The sequence below is a fragment of the Ammospiza caudacuta genome, chromosome 1 (genome assembly GCF_027887145.1).
Source record: "Ammospiza caudacuta isolate bAmmCau1 chromosome 1, bAmmCau1.pri, whole genome shotgun sequence".
Lineage (NCBI taxonomy): Eukaryota > Metazoa > Chordata > Aves > Passeriformes > Passerellidae > Ammospiza > Ammospiza caudacuta.
Genome location: NC_080593.1, coordinates 14,561,190 through 14,581,097, shown reverse-complemented (window position 1 = coordinate 14,581,097; position 19,908 = coordinate 14,561,190). Strand labels below are relative to the sequence as shown.

Below are 19,908 nucleotides of genomic sequence, written 5' to 3'. Positions count from 1 at the left end.
CTGCCTTCTGTCATTTTCCACCATGCCAACATTCCTGTGAAGGGCTCCCATCAGACCCCAAAACACAGAAAAAAATGCAGAGGGGTTTCCGAACACCCGCCTGGATTTGGCCAGATTGCAGTGGGTGTCCTTCTGACAGTGCTGTCCTTGGGCAAAGGATTCCATGCTACAGAAAAGAAGATTTTTGCCACTGAGGTTAGTCTTAAAAATATGCCTCTTAAATGTCATAGGTGTGCCCTAAAATAACACAACACATTAAACAATGTGGGTTTTGCCTCTGAGGACAGCCTTCAGGTGCTCAGATGGGCTATATATTCTTTTCTTTTCTTTTCTTTTCTTTTCTTTTCTTTTCTTTTCTTTTCTTTTCTTTTCTTTTCTTTTCTTTTCTTTTCTTTTCTTTTCTTTTCTTTTCTTTTCTTTTCTTTTCTTTTCTTCTTTTCTTTTCTTTTCTTTCCTCTTCTCTTCTCTTCTCTTCTCTTCTCTTCTCTTCTCTTCTCTTCTCTTCTCTTCTCTTCTCTTCTCATCACATACACACACACACACAAAAACCATTAGGAATAGTATAAAACAACATCTGTTGGGAATTTTTTGAACTCAATATCTGCAGCAGTTTTCATAGGGGTCTACAGGCAATACCAAGACAAGGATGGAAACAGCCTTTTATTCTAAATTTCATATGTACAAGGAAAGCCATTTTACACAGTTTTGTAAATTCTGTGTAAAAAAGCTACTGTCATCCAACGTCACTGTGCTTACAGTGAAAACTTTTAAACATGGAGTACATTATTAACAACAAAAACTGTTAACAAACAGGCATAAAAGACACAGATATGTGTGCTGATATTTCACATACATTCTAGAAATGAGTTGGCGCAAAAATAAAATGTGCCAGTAAAAAAAAAATAGGCTTTTTTTTTTAATCACGCAATACATGATTTTTTTTGTTGCTTTCTCTCCTTTTTTTACACAATATGCTGAGATCCATTCTCAAGCCTTTTCACATCAGGATTTGCAGGCACTTCAGCAACCCAGCTATATTTTTTACAATACATGAAGTTCAGACCAACAAACAGAAAAACAGCTGCTGCAAAAGAAATTCTCATATCCCATATGCACATTCAAATATTACTCTCTGCTAGAGCAATCATTTTCTTAGTAATTTTTGGATACTGACATGTTTTCAGGATGATGTGTAACAGCTTTTCTCCATTTATCTCTCATTCATGTACTTAAAGGTTTCTTTTTAATGTAGCATCATGATGTAACAATATGGTATATGGAAGCACAAAGGAAATTGTCCACAAAGATTCACAATGCCTAAAAAGAGGGAATTGTTCTCTTTACAGGTATTTGATCAAAAGAAAAACTTTGATTTCCTCTGCTCTTACTTGGAGCTATCTCCAAAATTTGTCCAAAGACTACTGTGTACTAGATGAGCTGACACGACACCCTCCCTAGTTCTTTTCCCAGATACAAATGTCATATGACCAAATTAATTTAGAAGCAAAGCAAAGCAGAACTCAATTGCATGTGTGTTCATAATTTCCCATCTTTAATAAAATAGTGAAATATACTTATCAAAGGCTTCCCTGTGTCTGTATAAATAATCTCTCTCCAGTTATTTCATTTGTAATGAACTGTGCATTAAGATTATAAGGCAATTGGAACAGGATTCTCAGGATAACTGAAAGCTTAATATTGTTTTCCTCATGAGTCAGGATAAAGACTTTTCTAATAAGCTCAGAGTGGGGAGAGAGAGAAAAAAAAGAGTGCGTATGTGCATAATAGAAGAAGGATAGTTTTTCAGCATATAGACACTTAAATATTGATCAACAAAGACTGGTGATGACTCCACCATAAAACGTATCAGAACTCCAACTGCAATTCAGAGTAGAGCTCAGCCTTATCCACTCAAGAGCGATATGTACACCTCCTTCTGAACCGAGAGAAATAATACAGGACATGTCAATGCTTCCTTCAACCTCAAATTCATTAATTTTATGCCACGTTTTATGGTGTAATAAGTCACTGCAAAGTAAAACACATTACAACAAATCCTAGCAAAAAGCCATTGACAGCTACTGGACTGGGCTACAGAACTAGGAAGGCAGGGACAGCGCTGCTCACATCCACTATGATTGTCAAATGGTGGAATGCCCTTCCATGGATTCAACACTTGGGACAGAACGGCAAAGACGTAAGGCCCACCAATGCTTTGCCCAGATTTCCAAAGGCACTGAAATAGAAAATGGATATATTCCTTAGTACCATCAGCGTAAAAAGTTTTCAAAATAGAAGTCTTTATATGAAAATGTTCCTTATTGCATGGTAAGTTGATCCTCCTTTTCTTCACCTCAGGAGTAGAACGGTCTTCCCTTTTCTGGTGTTTGCAATCTGTTCAGCCTCGCTACCTGAGATGGTGAAGGCGGTACATCTTGTCTGAAAGGACCTTTAGCAGGGGCATAATTAGGGTCCTGAATTTTCTTATACGAGTCATAGTTGCTAGGCCCTTCAGAAGAAGTTTTTTTTTTCAGTTGTTGTTCTTTCCGCCTCTGCTCTTGACGGAGCAGTTCTTGTGTTTCTAGCATCACCCTGGCATTAAAGCCATGTCCCCCCATGTAGCCATTCCTTGATCCCTGGTAGCTAGAATATCTGGGATTTTCCTTCGCAGTCTGGAACCCTTCTCCAGGGGAATAATTCTGCTCCCAGGAGTCTTGAGATACAGAACTGGCATTTTTCCTGCTTTGCCTGAAAAGAAAAATGAAAAAGGTTTTTAAGACAAATGTTCTGGTTCACTTTTGACTGTTATTGACAACAATCACTGGAAAGAAAACAGCTTCTGCCATGCCATCAGCTTTTGCCCAGAGATGGCATTCTCTAGAAGTCACTTTCTAGAGTCGCAGTTCTCTTCTGCCCCAAAATGATTTCTTGTCTCTTTTGTTGGGAGAACAATTCCTAGAGAGCTGAACTATATTTCTAGGCCTCTGCAGGAGGAATATGCCATGAAAACCCATCCAGCTACAATTACCCTCATGTTCTCAAGAAAAGTGTTACAATTCAGTTGCAGACTAGGAAAGACCACAGGTGTTTCTGTGCTCCCTAAAAATGCAGGTAACAGCCAGCCATTGTAAAGTCACTCATGAAAAATTGACACTTGATTATTTAATCAAGTGCAACAGGCAGATCCTTAAAACACCTGCCCTAACACTGCACAAGTCAGAAGGTAAAGCCCATTACTGAGAGGTAATTCCAGTTTCTTCCTCCCATGTCCAGAACTAAGGAATTTTGTGCTATAAGGAGTGTTTCCCAGTCTGCTATAGCTTTCATAAAAGAAGAGGCAGAGATAACATTTTTTACTCATTTTTTGGCTCCAGGGAGTAGATAAGTAGGCCAAATACACACAGGAATTACAAATTCTTATCTCTTTTCACAATAAATCACCACATTATTTTGAAGACAGATTATGGTTTTGAAATAACTTTAATTTACTATCAAACTGCTAGATGCTTGTATGAATTTAAAATAAGATTGGTGGTGATAAAGTAAAACAATTTTGTGCTGCAGCAAAAGAGATACCCACTTTGAGACTAAAATTAGAGTATGAGAATCAAGCAATAAAATAAAATATATTGCGACATAAATCAATAAGAAAATAATTTAGTTGTTTATATATGGCTTGGTTTTTCATGTCATCACATATGACAGTGTGGCCTCATCCAATGAATATGCAGTGGAGAGATAGGAGAACTGGAAAATTTTTCTACCATTACTAAAAGTAAAAAGTCACCTAATGTTTTTGCAATCTTCCTTCTACATGTATAATTTGAAAATTACCATATCTACCTTATTTCATAACTGATTCTGAGGCCTCTGGATGAAAAATATTATGCAAGATGAATGTGAATTATTGCAGAAAAAGTTACAACATAATGTAAATTCTTACAAAATTTTTATAGCTGTTATTGGTAATCTCATATCCAACTTTGCCAAAGCAACAATGCTTCTGAGTCATGTTTTATCACTCCCTGGAACAAGAGTAAATTGAACGAACCTCTGTAGGCTACGAAACTGTCAGGTTCCTGATCTAGAGCAAGATAAATTTTAAGTAATACAAAATTAACATGGAGTCAAACCTTGCTCTTACATTTTCACATGGGACAAGCGGATGACTAGTTGAACTAATTTAATTTACTGACTGTTTTCTGGTACTTGTTCAAAATTAGTTGGCACACTTTCCCCATCTTTCTGGGAAGTTCCTTTAAAATTGACTCAAGAGTTTATTTGCCTTCAGTACTAAAGATCTGAATGTACAAAGGGGAAAAAATAGGAGGCTCTTCGAGAATTCACAGGATGAAAGGCAACAACGCTCAAGAATGAAGCCAGTGTACAAACTTCAATCCTTACAAAATCATGCTTGCAACACTGAGTTTTCAGAGTAACAGTAGGATTTCTTTAAAGATCAGTCACAGTGTAGGAACAGTGTGTAAAGCTGGAGAACTCAATGCCCCAGGTTGTTATAGGAGTACTGTGGTATTTACAGTGCTGAACGTTAGCCCTGCAGTTCTGTCTGCTCTCAGCACAGCAGAAACACCCAGAGAGCTCACACTAATCCATTAAATTATCATTAATTACACAGTAACGTGTATTGCTAGATTGCTAGCCATTTCTCATGTTGAAAACCACCTTGAGTAAAGTTCTCAGTAACTCTTTTCAAAACAAGTATTTCTATGAGCTGTTCTATGATCTATTTTTCATATTTCTTGTTGATTAATTTTCTTGTAGATTAATTTTCACCTTAGAGTTTTTAATTTCTGCCACTGAACAGCACTGCAACTGATTCCAACTTTTAAATGCTACCAGCCATTGTGAACAGGGGAAGCAAGTTTTAAGCATAATAGTTTTAAAACTATAAATTAACATGGTTGAGTGAGGCTAGCATAACTGAAAGAGAATTTCTTAGGAGAAACAATATGACATTAATAGGTGTGGTCAGTTCCAAAGGAAGGCAGAGATAAAAAGAAGAGAGGATATAAAGATTTTCAAGATGAAAAACTAACAATCTCAGAAAACACAGGAAATTTACATTTCTCTTTCCCACCTTCCAAACTTAACAGAAAAAAATTTACACTGAAAGGTGTTAAAGCATTTGAAAATCTGAAACTGTTTTATTTTCAAAGATACTGCTAAGATAAGAGTTCATGGCTAGATAACTTTGCTATAAGGCTTATATTTGTTTGTAAAAAAAGAGTTAGACCTGGTAAAACATATCTTGTCAAAACATTTTTTTTTTCCACACCATTTCCACACAAGTCATGAAAAATAATACAGCCTTATTTGAAAGCAATTTGACACCAAGCTCTGGTGTAAATTATTCTCCATTCAACCATTGCTGATATTTCAAAATGCAAAGACTATTTGCATAATGCTTAACTATGAGAGTTAATTTGTAATACAAGCTGGCTAAACTTCTATTAATTCTTAAAATAAATATCAAGTAAAAGCCATTTTGCCGAAACAACTAGTCCTTTAAAACACCTACTATTTAAAAAAAAAACATAGCTTTGTTTACACAAAAAAATCAATTAATTTTCAGCATTCTATATCTATTAAAAAATGTATATATGCAGACTTGAAGACCTTTGGTTTCCTGGGTGATTTTCACATTCCATGTTTTTCTGTTGGAGGTCTTGAAATTTTTTTCCCCTTTTAATTTTTTTGCATAGTAACATCTCAAAGATAGAATTTCTACCCAGTAAGGAATTAGGCAAGAGAAAAAAAAATCATCTGACATATCAAAATGGGACACCTCGTGTCATGCTCAGGAGACTTTTGTAATTGCAGAAAATTAAACTGGATGGTGTCCCACAAAGAATAGATTTGTTTAAATATTTCAATTCTATTGGGTGCTGAATGTCATCAAATTCCCCTGAAATCAGCTCTGAAGAAATTCTCTGAAGCAATTCTCAGCTACCACATGCTCTCACTTAAGAAATTCTATGCCTCTTCCACAGTGAATACATTCCACCTGACATCAATGCTGAACAAAAGTTTCTGCACAAAGTCTGACATTTTCCACCACAAATGAAATTAGCTGCAGGCTCCTAGGCACAGAGAGCTTTGGGGGTTCCCATACCTGGGCAAGGAGCTGTACTGGCGCTGGGCTTGCTGGAAACTCTCCCGTTCCTCCTGCCGCTGCCGCTGCATTTGGACCTCCACTGACACGGAGTGCCGGCCACTCTGTGAGTATGTCTTGGTGTTTGGCTGCAAAACAAAATGAAAGTGTCTTAAACAAAGCAGGAAAACACCCACAAAAGAGCTATCATTTAAGTTGCTATTGTACAAATACAGGGATACTTGATTTAACCTGCAGTTTAAGCAGCTCTGGCACAATAATTAGGGTAAATTCTGACCCGTAACAGTGGCCTGTGCTACAAATTCTGTTTCTGAGATGTATGAGCAAAGAATCATCCAGAATGGGTTATGCTTGTACGACAACACTGTAATTTAAATTAAGTCAGTGGAACAGATTTTCAGACTGTAAGTTAGCCTAGCCATGTTAATGCCAAGTTCTACACCCCCCCTAAGGATTGGAGGAGGGAAGGAGCACAGCAGCTCCTGTGAACCTCACCAAACCACTCAAGTGATGCTCTGCCTTAGTGGAACTATCCTACTTTTCAGTTGGCCCAAAGACTGGGAAAACATTTTCTGGTTCAATATGATCAAATAGATAAATTCAGCAAGTCTCTTGTGGTCAATGAGGACTCCTGTATCTCTGAGTAGGATCTTGATGAGGCGAGAATTTGAAACGTTTAAGCCAATACTAAAAGCAAGTGAAAATGGATGGTCTTTCTGGAAATAGAGAGTATTAAATATCTGACTGAATGGCTGGATTCAAACTTTGGACCATGGAAAAGTTTACTTTTGTAGAGATACCTATCACTTTCTTCAGATTTTGTGATTTCATTTTGCAAAATAAAGTGTCACAAAAATCAAAGAAAAGCTATGGGCTTTTCTTGTTGTTTTACTAATAAGGTTTTGTCTACAAAGAAACAGAGCGTTATTTTTTTTCTCCTTAAAATTACCAGTACTCTTCAAAATATGTAAGTTTAAATATGGGGAAGTCAGGGAGCATAACCCCTTGTCTGAGCCTGGGACTGAAAGAGCTTGTCTCAGACTTACTTTTAAAAGCATGTTTTGCCTTTTTATCTCTGCTTTTCCTCAAAACAAACATCTCTTGTGTTTTTTTCTATTATAATTTCTGCAGCAGAAAGAGATAGCTCACAAATATATGCAAGAGAAAAAAGATTTCCAAAAGCTTTGCACATAGAAGACAAGTTTTAGAAACTAGAGTTGTCATTTGTGTCTGACTATAGTCCTGCACCTGCAGGTAGCCAGAAACAACAAGTTTTAAACAGGTGTACAACTTTTAGAAATTTGTTGTCAATGAGAAGGCACTTCAGTCAGAGCATCAGTCTCAGCTCAGAATTTAACAGATACAATTTGCCCATTATAAGAAGATTACTGCATGATAGAATCAGAATGTGAAAGTACAGACTAGGAATAACTGTGAACTCATTTAAGGGAATCCTGAATGTAACAGTAATGTGTATTTCAGAACAGGTTACTTTTTACTCTAGAAACAGCATTTTTTACTTTACTTTTTACTTTAGAAACAGCATTTCTAATGAAAAAATGCTTTAGGAATGATGAGATGAAGCAACAAACTGAGAAAACAGAATCATGTGTCAGCCTTGTGGGAAATTTTCTTAGAGATGAATAAGCTGTACATATGTATGTCCAAACCAACAACCCCCACAGAGATTTCCCACTATATTAAACAAGGGCTACACATACAGAGCAGCATTTCAGTTATTGCATATGTCAACATTTCTAACTTTCTTGACTTTATTGAGAGTCTTCTGACATTTGATATTTTATTGAAGGGCTCAGCTTATGGAAGGGAGTGATTACCTGAAAATCATAGGGTTTATTTGTGAATTCTCTCCTGTGTGGTTATAAGCAGCTTACAGCAAACCAGAGGGAAACTCAGAAGTTCCCATATCAACTTCCCCATAAAGAATAAAAACATTTAAACTAAGATTTTACAGCCAATCTCCTAATTTCATGGGTTTCACTTCAACAACATTGGAAAGCTTGCAGCTACATTATGTCATATGTGAGAAAGTAGTTATCACAGATAAGACATGAAATCAAAATTGCTTCTCTTTATTTGAAAACAGTTTCACTTTTTTCAGTTGGCTGTAAATATAATGGATTAAAGAATTTGACAGCACAGAGAATGGTTAAATCACCAAAAAGGTGGAGATAGGATTGAGCTGCTGCTCAGTTTAGGTTTATACAGGACAATAAAATGCATCACCTAGAAAGCACACACACACGTGTGGAGAGATGAAGTTACCACAAAAGCCTGCAGTAAAGTGACAAAGGCTCTGAAAGTCCTAATGCAGTATGAATGGACTAAGATCAAAATGTAACTTCAGAGATATTTCTTTTTAATGCACCGAGGAACCAATGGTTCAATAGAGGCAGGAGCTGTCACTCCTGTCTGCCTGCTGTAGTGCATGGCCAGAGTGACAGGATCTGAGGAGTCAGGTCTGGATTCTCTGCAGTTCAGAAAGAATTTCATCTAATGGATGACATTTATAATTTGATGGGTCTAAATGCAAACATCTCAAATCCATTATCTGATTTACTGAAGGTATGCCCTGTTAAACTAAGGGGATTTGCAATACTTAGCTAATCTGGAAAGGACATAAATTTAGTCTGAATGTTTTTCACATCTACAATAAGCTGTTCATATAATTGAATCTATTATCTCATTTCCAAAAATATTTTAATGAGACACAAAAATCCTCCCTTTGTATGCAATCATAAATTCCATATCATAACATATATACACATAGACAGGTACATTCAACCATCTTATTAATGAAAAAACAGTTCTTTTAAAACTTTTCATTCAAAACCTCAGTGATACCATTGTGAATGCCCTTGATATATGGTTATGATGCTATAAAGACTTCCATTTGGAAGTCTTTTATATTCCATTTTGGACCCTTCACTTGCTCAGTAAAACACAAATCTCCATATAGTGATATAACTTTTCAATGTGCTGTTGGTTAAAGTAACTGAACAAAAAATATTTATACAATAAGTAACTTTACTCTTCAAAAACAAATTGGTAATTTTGTCTCAGTTCTCATACTATGCTTTTCTACAGATATATTTTAATAAAATCCATTCCTAAACATATATCTATATAAATACCCAGTTCATTTATGTTTAGCATAAAATGGAGAAAATTAAGAAAAAGAATGTTGCACAATTTTCAGATCTTTCAACAGAGCAAAAAAATGTGTACAAGGAACACATGTAACACAGTAATTATAACACTGATGTCAACACAAGGCTAAGTACAATTATAACAACCTGAAGCCATCCAACAAAGCTGGCAACAGCTCGGTCCTCACAGAACAGATTGATAAGAACTCTGGCCTTGCTTGCAATGAGATGTATGACAAGCACTGACCTTTTAAATTAGGATGTGGTCAAGGCCACAATAACAATCAAGGCTGAGTTATACAAATAAATGTATGTTCATGTCTTCCACAATACATTTAAGTGGCAATGATAGTGCATTCAGCATTGTTAAACAATATTCAGGACATAATACTGTGCTTTAAGATAGATGAAATTACACAGCTCTCTTCCCAAAGATGCATTAATTTAAAACCAGGACTGCAAAGTTTAAAGTTTCTACCTTCTTATTTTATGCAAACAAAGTTTTTTGTTATATGTTCTGTTACAGAGAGTAGATCTGTAAGAGAACATGAAACCCTCATGCCTCAAGTTGCAGTGACCATTATCAGCAGTGTAGGGCAAGATATTTTAGGGACAAAGGTCCCTCCTCTCTTTTCCTACCTATCCCTTTCCCTATCCCTATCCCAAGCTGCTCACACAGCTTCTGTCCCTGCACTGTGGCATTTGTACCCACACAGGGTAGTGCTGTGTGGTGGCAGCAGGGATCCCTCAGGAATGGCACAGACCACTGAATTACAGAGAGGAGATCATGGGGCCATCCAGGGCTTTCCAGGAGACCCAACCAGTTCAGGTGACAGGAGATCTGCCAGTGGCAGTGACACACCCATCTGACAGCCTAAAGCCACAGGGACAAGCTGGGAAAAGTGCTTACTCAGTCACAGAACTCTTTGGGTTGATAAAGAAATAGTTAACTAAAGGAGCAAGTCCCTTAGTATGTTCCCAGTTGTTACAAAACTCCACTATTTTATTAAAATAAATGCGCTAATTTTTTCCCCCTAGATTAAGCTCTGTGTTTAACCAAGAAGTTTCAAGTTCACCTGGGAACTTGGCAGGCACACGGCCCCCCAAAAGTCTGTGGTTCTCATAGTGCAGCACTAATTAGAAATAGATAAGATTAAATGACCTTGCCTGCTTTATGTGTAAGTGTACTTGGCACAGAAGACAGACAATCCAGTAACTGTGTATATCAAAATTCAGAATGATAAAAAACATTCAGTGTCTCGGGGATATGTCCTTGAAAACTATTTTTACTTCCATCTTTGTGTTTATGTTGCTATGGTGAACAGAACATATAGCAGCATGTCTTTTAAAAACTGCCAACAGGTGCATGTATTAACTCAAGCAACATGTAATAAGAAAATCACATCCTTTTCTGTACCTTTCTGTGGTGTATATGTAGGAAGCTGAGCAGAATGGAACAATGATTTCTGTTCTCTATTAGGAACAGCAGAAGGAAAATCTTCAGTATGGCAAAAAAAACCCACTAAGCCCTGAAATTCTACTTGAGGTATTTGTGCTCACTGTGAGCTATAAATATGTTTTTTTACTAACTAAAATGGCTTAATTTCATTTTAAAATCTTATATCTTAATTTTTTAATTTCAAATATATCAGTAGATAAAAGCTAGTGGGTAAAAAAGGTAAAAATAAAAAAATGTTAAAGCTAGAGCCTAAACCTTAGCAAAAATTGCTGGTATTTTATTAAATCCTTTGCAGATTTGATATATAAAATGGATATTAACTGCACAGGTAAAGAGAAATTACCTGTGGATACACTTTCCTAAAAGTTAATATAATAATAATTTTGGTTTCCTCTCTGAAAGAGATTGTGAGATAGGAGAAACTGCAATTTAGCTTCTAAGGTTTTTGTCTACTGCAATACTCCATTAGATATTGCCTAATATCTTGCATAAAATATCCTAAAATAGATGCTTGAAATGGATTAATAATAGAAAGAATTATTACAATACTTCTCTTTCTCACTAATATGTTGAGTAATTCTACATAATTTACAGACTGATATAAACTTTACAATGTTTGTTTTGAATAAAGTCTGTTATTCATTTTTTCAGGTATTATTAATATGCTATAGTCAAAGTTATAGCAATAAAAATGTTTCCTGAAGAATCTTAGACTATTTAGAATTTAGTATGGCTTTGAGAAGGTCAAGGACTTGACTACAGGGATAAGAAATAAGTATATTAAACAGAATAAAAAGATTTTTTTTTTCTATAGAGACAAGACCTACACAACAACAAACAGTAGAAAATAGCCAAGCAGAAAAAAACCCCAGCCCTTCTGAGCCTTTAGTTATCAAGCCATGTATAAATATATTATTAGGACTCCTGGAGTCTTTCCTCTATGAAAATCATATAATTATTTACTTTTCACAAATTTGTCCATGTAATTAAAGCTATACTCAGCCAAGTCAGGTAGTGTATATATTATGACCTATTTAGCTGTTATCTTTAGAAAATCAAGCACATTTTCATTTGACTCCTAAATATTTAAAGTACATTTGGCTTAGCTGCTCTCTCAACACCAGATTTTTCCTGTCATTTAAATAGATCCAGGACGACTGGAGATGAATGTATTTGTGAATGGAATTTGCCACCTCTCATTTTCAGCACCAATTATTGTATTGAATATGATGAAATAAAGCACCAACTTTTGTCCCTCAAGCATCTTTGTGGACTTTTTTGGATCACTGGTGTGCTTCCACAAGCAGAACTGGCAAGCAGGTGTAGTGTTTTCCATGGATTTAAAATGCTCTTTTTTTAAATTGGATTGTTCACTCCCATGGCATTTAGGGCTACAGAGCTGTGGTTTTGTTGTTGAAGGGGTGGGTGTGTCTGTTAATCAAGATGTGACTAGGCAGAAATACAAGATGTGGAACAAATTACAACCAAGTCCCCCGAAGTCTGGAACTGGTACAAGGTAAGCCTCAGCAGACCTAACACAATCCAGAAAAGCACAGAAAACACAGGCTCAGCTTTGGTACAAAACAGAAAAATCAGCCCCAAAAGAATACTCATTGGTATAAAAGTGTCATAGCAACATCAAGGGCCTTAAATACTAGCAGACACACTGTAATTCCATGCAATTCTGCATGTCCAGATACACATTTCTGCACTTTGACTGGAATTAACACCAGCAGGATTAAAATGGATTAATTAAATTTTATGTTATTTTTATCTTTTTTTTTTTCCATGCAACATCAGGCCTATAGTATTGCCCTTGAAAGCCTCTTGTACCTCACTTTTTGAAGCACAAACACATAAAAAGCACCACATAAAAGAAAAAAAAGAAAAGCTATGATGCCTGAGAAAGTCATCCTAAAATAAACAAATGCAAAAATCTTTTCCATAAAGCTTTGGCTCAGCTTACAGAACCAGTGAATTTTAGACATGGCTGGATGTTGCAACATTTAGGCAGTTATTTAAACCCTAACAGTGTGTCATTCAAATGGCCTTGAGCAGAAATGTTATGCTGCTTAATAGACAGTGTCGTCTCATTCCAGCACTATCACTTTTTGTGTCTGTTCAGCTGCCTGATGCTGTTGAACACTCACAGGCAGTCAAGTACTTTGTTTACTGGCAGGACAAACATAGTAGGGCAAAAAGTCCAGTGCTGTTGCATTGCTCAAGTACAGAGAAATGACCTTCACCTGGTGGGCCTCAGCAAGGAGGGATGGGCAGGCACCCACAGGTACCACTCAGAGCCACTTGTGCTCCATGGAATGGGATCTGCCTCCCACCCAGGGAGGAGGCTGAAGGTATCTGCCACAGGTAACTGGACTCCTGTGTCACAGGCCATTAATAATCTGGGAGGAATTGGAGTTGGTGAGGTTTACAGGACCATTTTTATAATATATTAGTGGGTTTCTGAGGCATTGAGCTCTTCTGAATATCCTCAGAGCTGCCAGATTTCCATCAGCATCCATTACTTCCACTGCAAACTCCATTCCTTAAAGTAACCAACAGTCCTCCATCACATCAGCACTTCACTCTCTGTCCTCAACCATCCCATCAGCTTGGTAATGAGAAATGCAAACTACTTATCACCTCATAGCACACACTTCTCCAAGGATGGGCTTTTCCTCTCTTTCTATCCAAACCAGGTCAGAGTTGGCTGCTGCCTTGGGGCTCAGAGGCTTCTCTGTATGCAAAGCCTTTTGCTTATGTAGGCTGTACAACCCACCTCCCTCAGGTGAAAACTCTCTTTTCAACAATGGCCCGTGTACAGTTGCACGTTGCTGTGGTTTGGAACCAACAGCTCACAGATGGAGAGGACTGAAAACACACTGATGAATGTATCTAAGTATTTTCCTACACATGTATTATAAACCAATTCTGCATTTTTTTGGTGTCATCGGTATTTTATAACACCTCTGGATCTGTTTTGAGAGGTTGTTTCAAGAAAGTCCATCATTTTAGACTAACATGTTAAAGTAGTACAACACACTCCTTAAAAAAGAGGGTATGGCTCTTTAAAACTGAAATAACTGTGAAGTGCTGAAATGGATGAGATCATTGCTTTATCCTTTCCAAGCATTGTGATCTTGAAAGGCTGGAGTACATGATGGAAAAATAAAATTATAAGTCAAATAGAACTCTGGGCAACTTTTTTTTAAGGTACTTATCTAAAATAAAACATTTGGTCACCTTTGTATTTAACAACAGAGCAGCTCCTACAAAAGCAACAATAAGCTTCAGAACTAATATTAATACATTAAGCTGAATTAGTCACTTTGAGCTCATTTGCATGATCTGTAGAAGGGGAGTAAACAGAGAGATAACATTTGTTTGAATAAGAGAAAATAGAAAGGTGAATGTTCTGACCCAGAATTTAGGAAATTATTCCATTCCTAAGGTAATCAGTCTGTCATCCAAATAATTCTCTTCTCATTCATTACAAGAAAGTATAATAAAAGCCAAGCTGACTGTCTAGAGTTGCTATGGCATTTAGATATACAACAATTTGGCCCATGACCTCCAGTAGTTAAATTCTCAAGTCTTTAAGAGTGCAAGCTTTTCTCATACACAGTTTTCCCAAGAATGTTGCTGAAATCTCTCATTTGGAAACCAAACAGTAGCTGATTTGGGTAACAGAAGGTATCAACTACACCCACCCCCAACCTACCCCAAATGGCTAAACTCCCTGTGATGAGCTAGCGCATTGTCTCCCCCACCTCAAACTGAAAGCATCTGCTCATAAAAACAAATTTATATTATTTATTCCATTTCAGAGGAAGTTAGATGTTTTCTAATACAAGAAAAGAGAAGCCTATATCCTGATACTGTTGTTCCCAGTGACTTCATACACAGACATGGTGGCTCTTTGGCTATTCTCACCTCAGTGTGCATGGCAATGCTGAGCAACAACAACTCAAACTCACCAACCTCACCTGCTTCAGAGGAAGCTGTGAGAGATTCTACTGCTGTCATCACACAGTTCCCACTTTTTTGGGAACACAAACAAGTTGCTCGCTGTCTTTATCATGGAATTTTCAACAAAATTACAGGTTTTGCCTCATATTTAAAGGATCCTAATTTAGGACATGTAATTGATTAAAAAGCAGCACTAATTCATTCAATTATGTTAATCAAGATAAGCACAAGTATTTAAATAATTGTATCACATTACTGGATCAGTTGAATAGGATTTAAAAGATCAATTAGGACATATATCTCAATACAGAACTGTCTCAGCTAATGTAAGTGTCAGAGTGGTGCTACTGTAAAGGAGGCTCATCTCTCTTTTACTGTGAAAAGACATAGTTCTGCCTTTATGAAAATAACTAAATACAGTGATATTGCTTCAGAGAAAATAGCATTTACAAGGTTACATCTTCCACTATTTATTGCTAGTATGTATTTTATTCTGGTTTTCCTTAAAACTTTCAGATCAATAGGTACTGCCTTTGATACTAATCCAAGCAGTAACTCCCAGAGTCAAGGGTCTAACCACGGAGCAAATAATGCTGTCTGCACCCATGACAGATGGCTGAAGAAGTTTAGAACTGAAGTAAACATCAATGAACCAAAGCTGGGGATCACAGCAAGGGCAGAAGCATGGAGGCAGAGCACCCTGCCTCCCTTCTGGCGTGCTCCCAACCCACCCAGGAGGAGCAGGAGTGAGCCGGGTGTCCCAGCTGCGGCAGGCCCTGCACACTCACCCAGGGCTGCTCGAAGCTGTACGTGCGTCTCCTGTCCTCCACATCCTCGTCCTGCTTGGCCTGCTGGAACTCCTGGCGCAGGCGCTGTATCCGGTCGTGGTTGTTGGGGGTCGATCTGTTGCTGAAACAGGAAGGGTGGAAATGATCAATATACTTGGGAACTGCCACCTGTGACTGGGTGTAAAAATAATTTACAAGCATTTTGTCCAAAGATCTTTAGTTTTTTTTAAAAGATTATTAATGCTGTTTGTCTAATAAAGAAATTTCAGATGTTGCAAGGACAAGAAAAATAAGAATATTCCTAAAAATTATCATAAGCTGTTGGCACCTTTTCAGTATATGTCACTCCTGGAGAATGAAGAAGAATAGATATAGTAGTGTCAGACTTAACATAAAGGGAAATTAAAAGTCCTAATGATCTCTGCTACTGAATAAACAAGAAAGATACTTTTCCCCGATCAATAAACTGTAGTACTATCTGATCTTTATTCACATCAAATTAATTACAGTGTCTGGAGGCTCTACCTATGTAAAATTTGGTTATTTTCCCCAATCAATAAGAGCCTGTCATCCCTTAGTTCTGTTTTTAACAAGTCTTTTAAATTGATCAGTCTGAAAGCATTAAAAGGCTTGGGGGCCACTAAAAAGCCATCCATTTGACAGGGCCATAGGCAGGAATGGATCTGGGCAGCAGATGAGAGCTGGCTTCACTTGGCCCCACAGACACTGGTGGCTGGGGAGGGCCCAGTCCCAGAGGTACTGATACAAACCAGCACACCCAGGACCTTCAATCCTTCAAAACCATCAATTTTTCCACAATACCCAGAAATCCACACTCCACGGTGCAGGTGTACATGAAACCATGTGCATGTAATGAAATATGCACAGGAATGGCTTATTTCATGGAGAAGGGGCTAAGTGGGTATTTATTAATCTTGTTGACATTTTTCCAGCTGTGCAGCTCCCACCTGACCCTACAACCCCGCTCTTTCAAACACGTTAATGTGGGAGCCACAGAAAGCCTGACAAACAAATATGCTATATCAAGACTAACCAGAAGCATTTTCATCTATTCTTGTGGGCTTCTTGTGCCCTGCATTTCATTGTTTATTTCAAAAGAGCTGATGAGGAATGGGCATCTATTACTTTGTTTCAAAAGAGAAATCTGCAGGGAGACAATGGAAAGCAATTCCATAGATTTCCTTTCTTAGACACAGGGTACAATAAAACACAGTGAATTTATATCCTGTATCTCATTTCGTATGAAAAGAGACAATTCTAGACCCCATTTGTGACTGTTTTCCATGTCTTTTGGGACTGGTAGGTGCAGGGGATTGGAGGTTGTAGATGTTTGAGACATTACCTCCCACTCTTTTCAGAGCCAATAAATAGAGTTTATCAGTGCTTGGTTGGCCAGACAGAAAAATTAGTATGGTTCTGGCAAAGGCTAATTTTTGAAGTGGTTTGGGTTGATTTATTTTTAAAATTTATTTGAAACCAAAGGCAAAGAAAAGGAAGGAATATAGAGAAGTGTTTTCTTTCATGCTTTTTTAAAACCCAAATGGGAGCTTTAGGAAATGCTTTATCTGTAGAGTAAGTCAATTTCTATGTGCAAATTACCATTTTGAAAAGTACAGTTAAAAGAAAGCTTAATTTAGAACAGGTGGAAATGAAATACTGGTATTTTCAAGATTTCCACTTCATTGTAGGTGTGTTGCTAATTTTATTTCCTTAATTCAACTTCATTTTGTGAAACAGCTTATCTCCATTTACAGTTTTATTTTATGTAAATTTATTCCTTATTGTCAAATTCTGCCTAGCTTTACTATACAACCACTTGTTTTTTTCCCATGCATTGCTATACACTTCACATTTTAAAGGGATTAATCACAATCCAATATAAGACAAGACACTTTTAAATGGTCTGTTAAATGGTCTGTTGATTTTTAAAACTGTTATTGTTAATCCAACAAACAAGTAGCCCACTGCTTTCCACAGACAGGTGTTTCCTATATGATAAATTGCACTTAAAAAGCAAAAATATAGTAAATACTGAAATCTCAGGCATAAGAACATGTTTGAAAGAGAAAAGCCATTGAATTTCTGTGCAAAAATTACTAGAAAAAATGCCATCCATAGACACCTTGTGGTACTCAAGATGATGGGTAAACCATCAGGGTTCCATAACCAAGGCTTTTTCAGATTTTAGGGAGCACAGTGCAGAAGTGACACTGAAGCAGTTTACCCAATGGCAGACAGAAGGTGAACTCCAAAGTACTGCACTAAACCTTGTGCACTATCAGGGTACACTGCACCAGCCCCAGAATGGGCTGCTGGAAGGGTTCTTATGGACCTGAGGGCTTCTGCACATTTTGTGATATTTATTCATTAAAACAACTACCTTATCAGAGGAACAGCAAGAAAATAAATTCATGGTGTCCATGACATGAAGCCAAAATGTGTCTTTTCCCAAACAGCAAATGCATGAACTTGACACCCTGCAGACACTGCAGAGAGGAGTAACAAAGGACAAGGAGGATCCTGGGATTTATGATCAACTTCTCTCCAGACCTAAGGACTTATTTTAATGCCAAAGAAACCCTTACAAAAAAGTGAAAAGAAAAAAGAAGTCATGCTGATTTAAGAAAAGTTATTCAAACTTATTAAAGGTTTGATAATGGCAGAGAAGATAAATCTTTTAACATAATATTTCTATTTTATCTGAAAAGCAAGGGACATGACTCAGATTTAGAAAATTGCAAAAGTGAATTATAAAAAGAACTATTTCACAGAAGAAAAAAGAGCAAAATTAGAAAAAAAGGCATTTCTGTATCTCCTCAAATTTCTTTGAGCTCAAAAAGTCTCTAAGAAACATAAAGTGAGATAAGTCAGTGGGTTAATAATACTAAAAAAATTAAATATTTTTATTTAGAAGAGGAAAAGGCAGACAGCTAAGGAGGCACTAAGATACATTTCTTAAAAGATTATTTGAGGGCTTAGACTATATCTTCGATTCACCTCCTTTGGTTTCCATTTTCATTTCAAACTTGTTCTGATTCTCTAGGTAAAATTACAGCTGCCTTAATCTTCTCACCGCTGAGGGCTTGCACATCTCTGTCCTGGCCTGTCATGCTGTCACCTCTGTTTTTTTCTGATTTTCTTCATTCAGTTACTCTTATCATCAGTGCTTTTTTTGTTGGTTTTTATGTCTCCCACTGCACTCCCTCTGCACTCAGGGAACACTTGGTACACCCACTTGGTATCTCATTCAACTCACAATTAGTACTTCTAGAAGGAGGAAAATGTGAAAATCATAATCACTGAAAACTGTCACCAATAAAATTTTGGAGTCAACAGTGCAAATCTAACTTTATTCCTTTTCAGATCCCAAGATGCTCTGCTTTATCTAAAAATCTTGATGCAAGTCACATAATTATCCCTTGGGGCAGAGCTAAACAAATTATATCCCATGTGAAGTGTCCTTAGCCAGTCTAAAGCAAAATAAATTTTGACTTATTGGATGAATTGACCCAAGAAAGATAGGGTCATATCAATAGGCTACTAGGATGCAGGCTGCAGGTGTTCTTGCTACTTAAATTCCCATTGTGGGTGTATGGGGAAAGTCCTCAAAAGTTCAATTAAATGTACCATGTTTTGTTTGAGCCCTTCATTCAAATGCACTGAAGATCTGAAGGCAGATCCACCTCAAAGAATTGAGGACTACTAGCAGGAAGGAAGGAGTTTACCTTGAAATACATCCAATATTTATTGAAGATTTAACCTATGCTAGCTTTAAAATTTTTAGCAAAACTGGAATTACAGCTCTCTACAGTAACCACAGCTTGCCCAGACAGCCTTCCCTTATGCCTACTTAATAACAGGATGGCTGTGCATTTACAGAAGACAATTAGCACCTCCTAGCATCAGATACCAGTGATGTTCTTCTATCAAAGTGCTCTCAATGTTAACTGTTCTTAAAATAAATAAAATTCAAGGAAAGGCTTTTAGGGCCAAAGTTTACTCGGGTTGCAAAGCATCTGTGCTTTCTTCTATCACAGCTCTACTTGGCACCCCATTGCCTTCCATCTGCAGATGGCACATTTCACAATCAGTTGTTTTTTTTTGAGTGCTGCTTCAAAACACACCACCAGCAGCACAGACTAAAAATGCAATGGTAAGCAAGACTCAGATAGGCCAGGGCTGTCATATATTTCCAGGAACAAGCAGTTGCAGCAATGGCCATCAAGGTCTCAGATCATTAAGCAATGTCTCAGTGTGATGTCATGCACTGATGTGCAGAGCTGTATTCCTTTCAAAACAGTCAGATTTTCAGTGTGATAAAGTAGATACAAACATGCCACTGAACAGGGATGACTGAAGCTTTGGAAA

At 37.1% G+C, this 19,908-nt stretch overlaps 1 protein-coding gene across 9 annotated transcripts in view; it reads right to left on the bottom strand.

The window, feature by feature from the left end:
• Positions 1 to 684: 684 nt before the first annotated feature.
• Positions 685 to 19,908, bottom strand: part of PARD3 (par-3 family cell polarity regulator) — a 444,439-nt gene continuing 425,215 nt past the window's right edge. For 8 of the 9 annotated variants that reach the window (XM_058819864.1, XM_058820106.1, XM_058819948.1 and 5 more), the window contains 3 exons: positions 15,520 to 15,640; positions 6,134 to 6,261; positions 685 to 2,748 (listed from right to left, as the gene is read on the bottom strand). In XM_058819864.1, coding sequence (XP_058675847.1) covers positions 2,355 to 2,748; positions 6,134 to 6,261; positions 15,520 to 15,640 — 643 coding nt within the window. In that variant the 3' untranslated portion in view covers positions 685 to 2,354. Of the gene's footprint in view, positions 2,749 to 6,133; positions 6,262 to 15,519; positions 15,641 to 19,908 lie in introns of those variants that run through there. The other variant, XR_009275724.1, reaches the window with a different exon arrangement.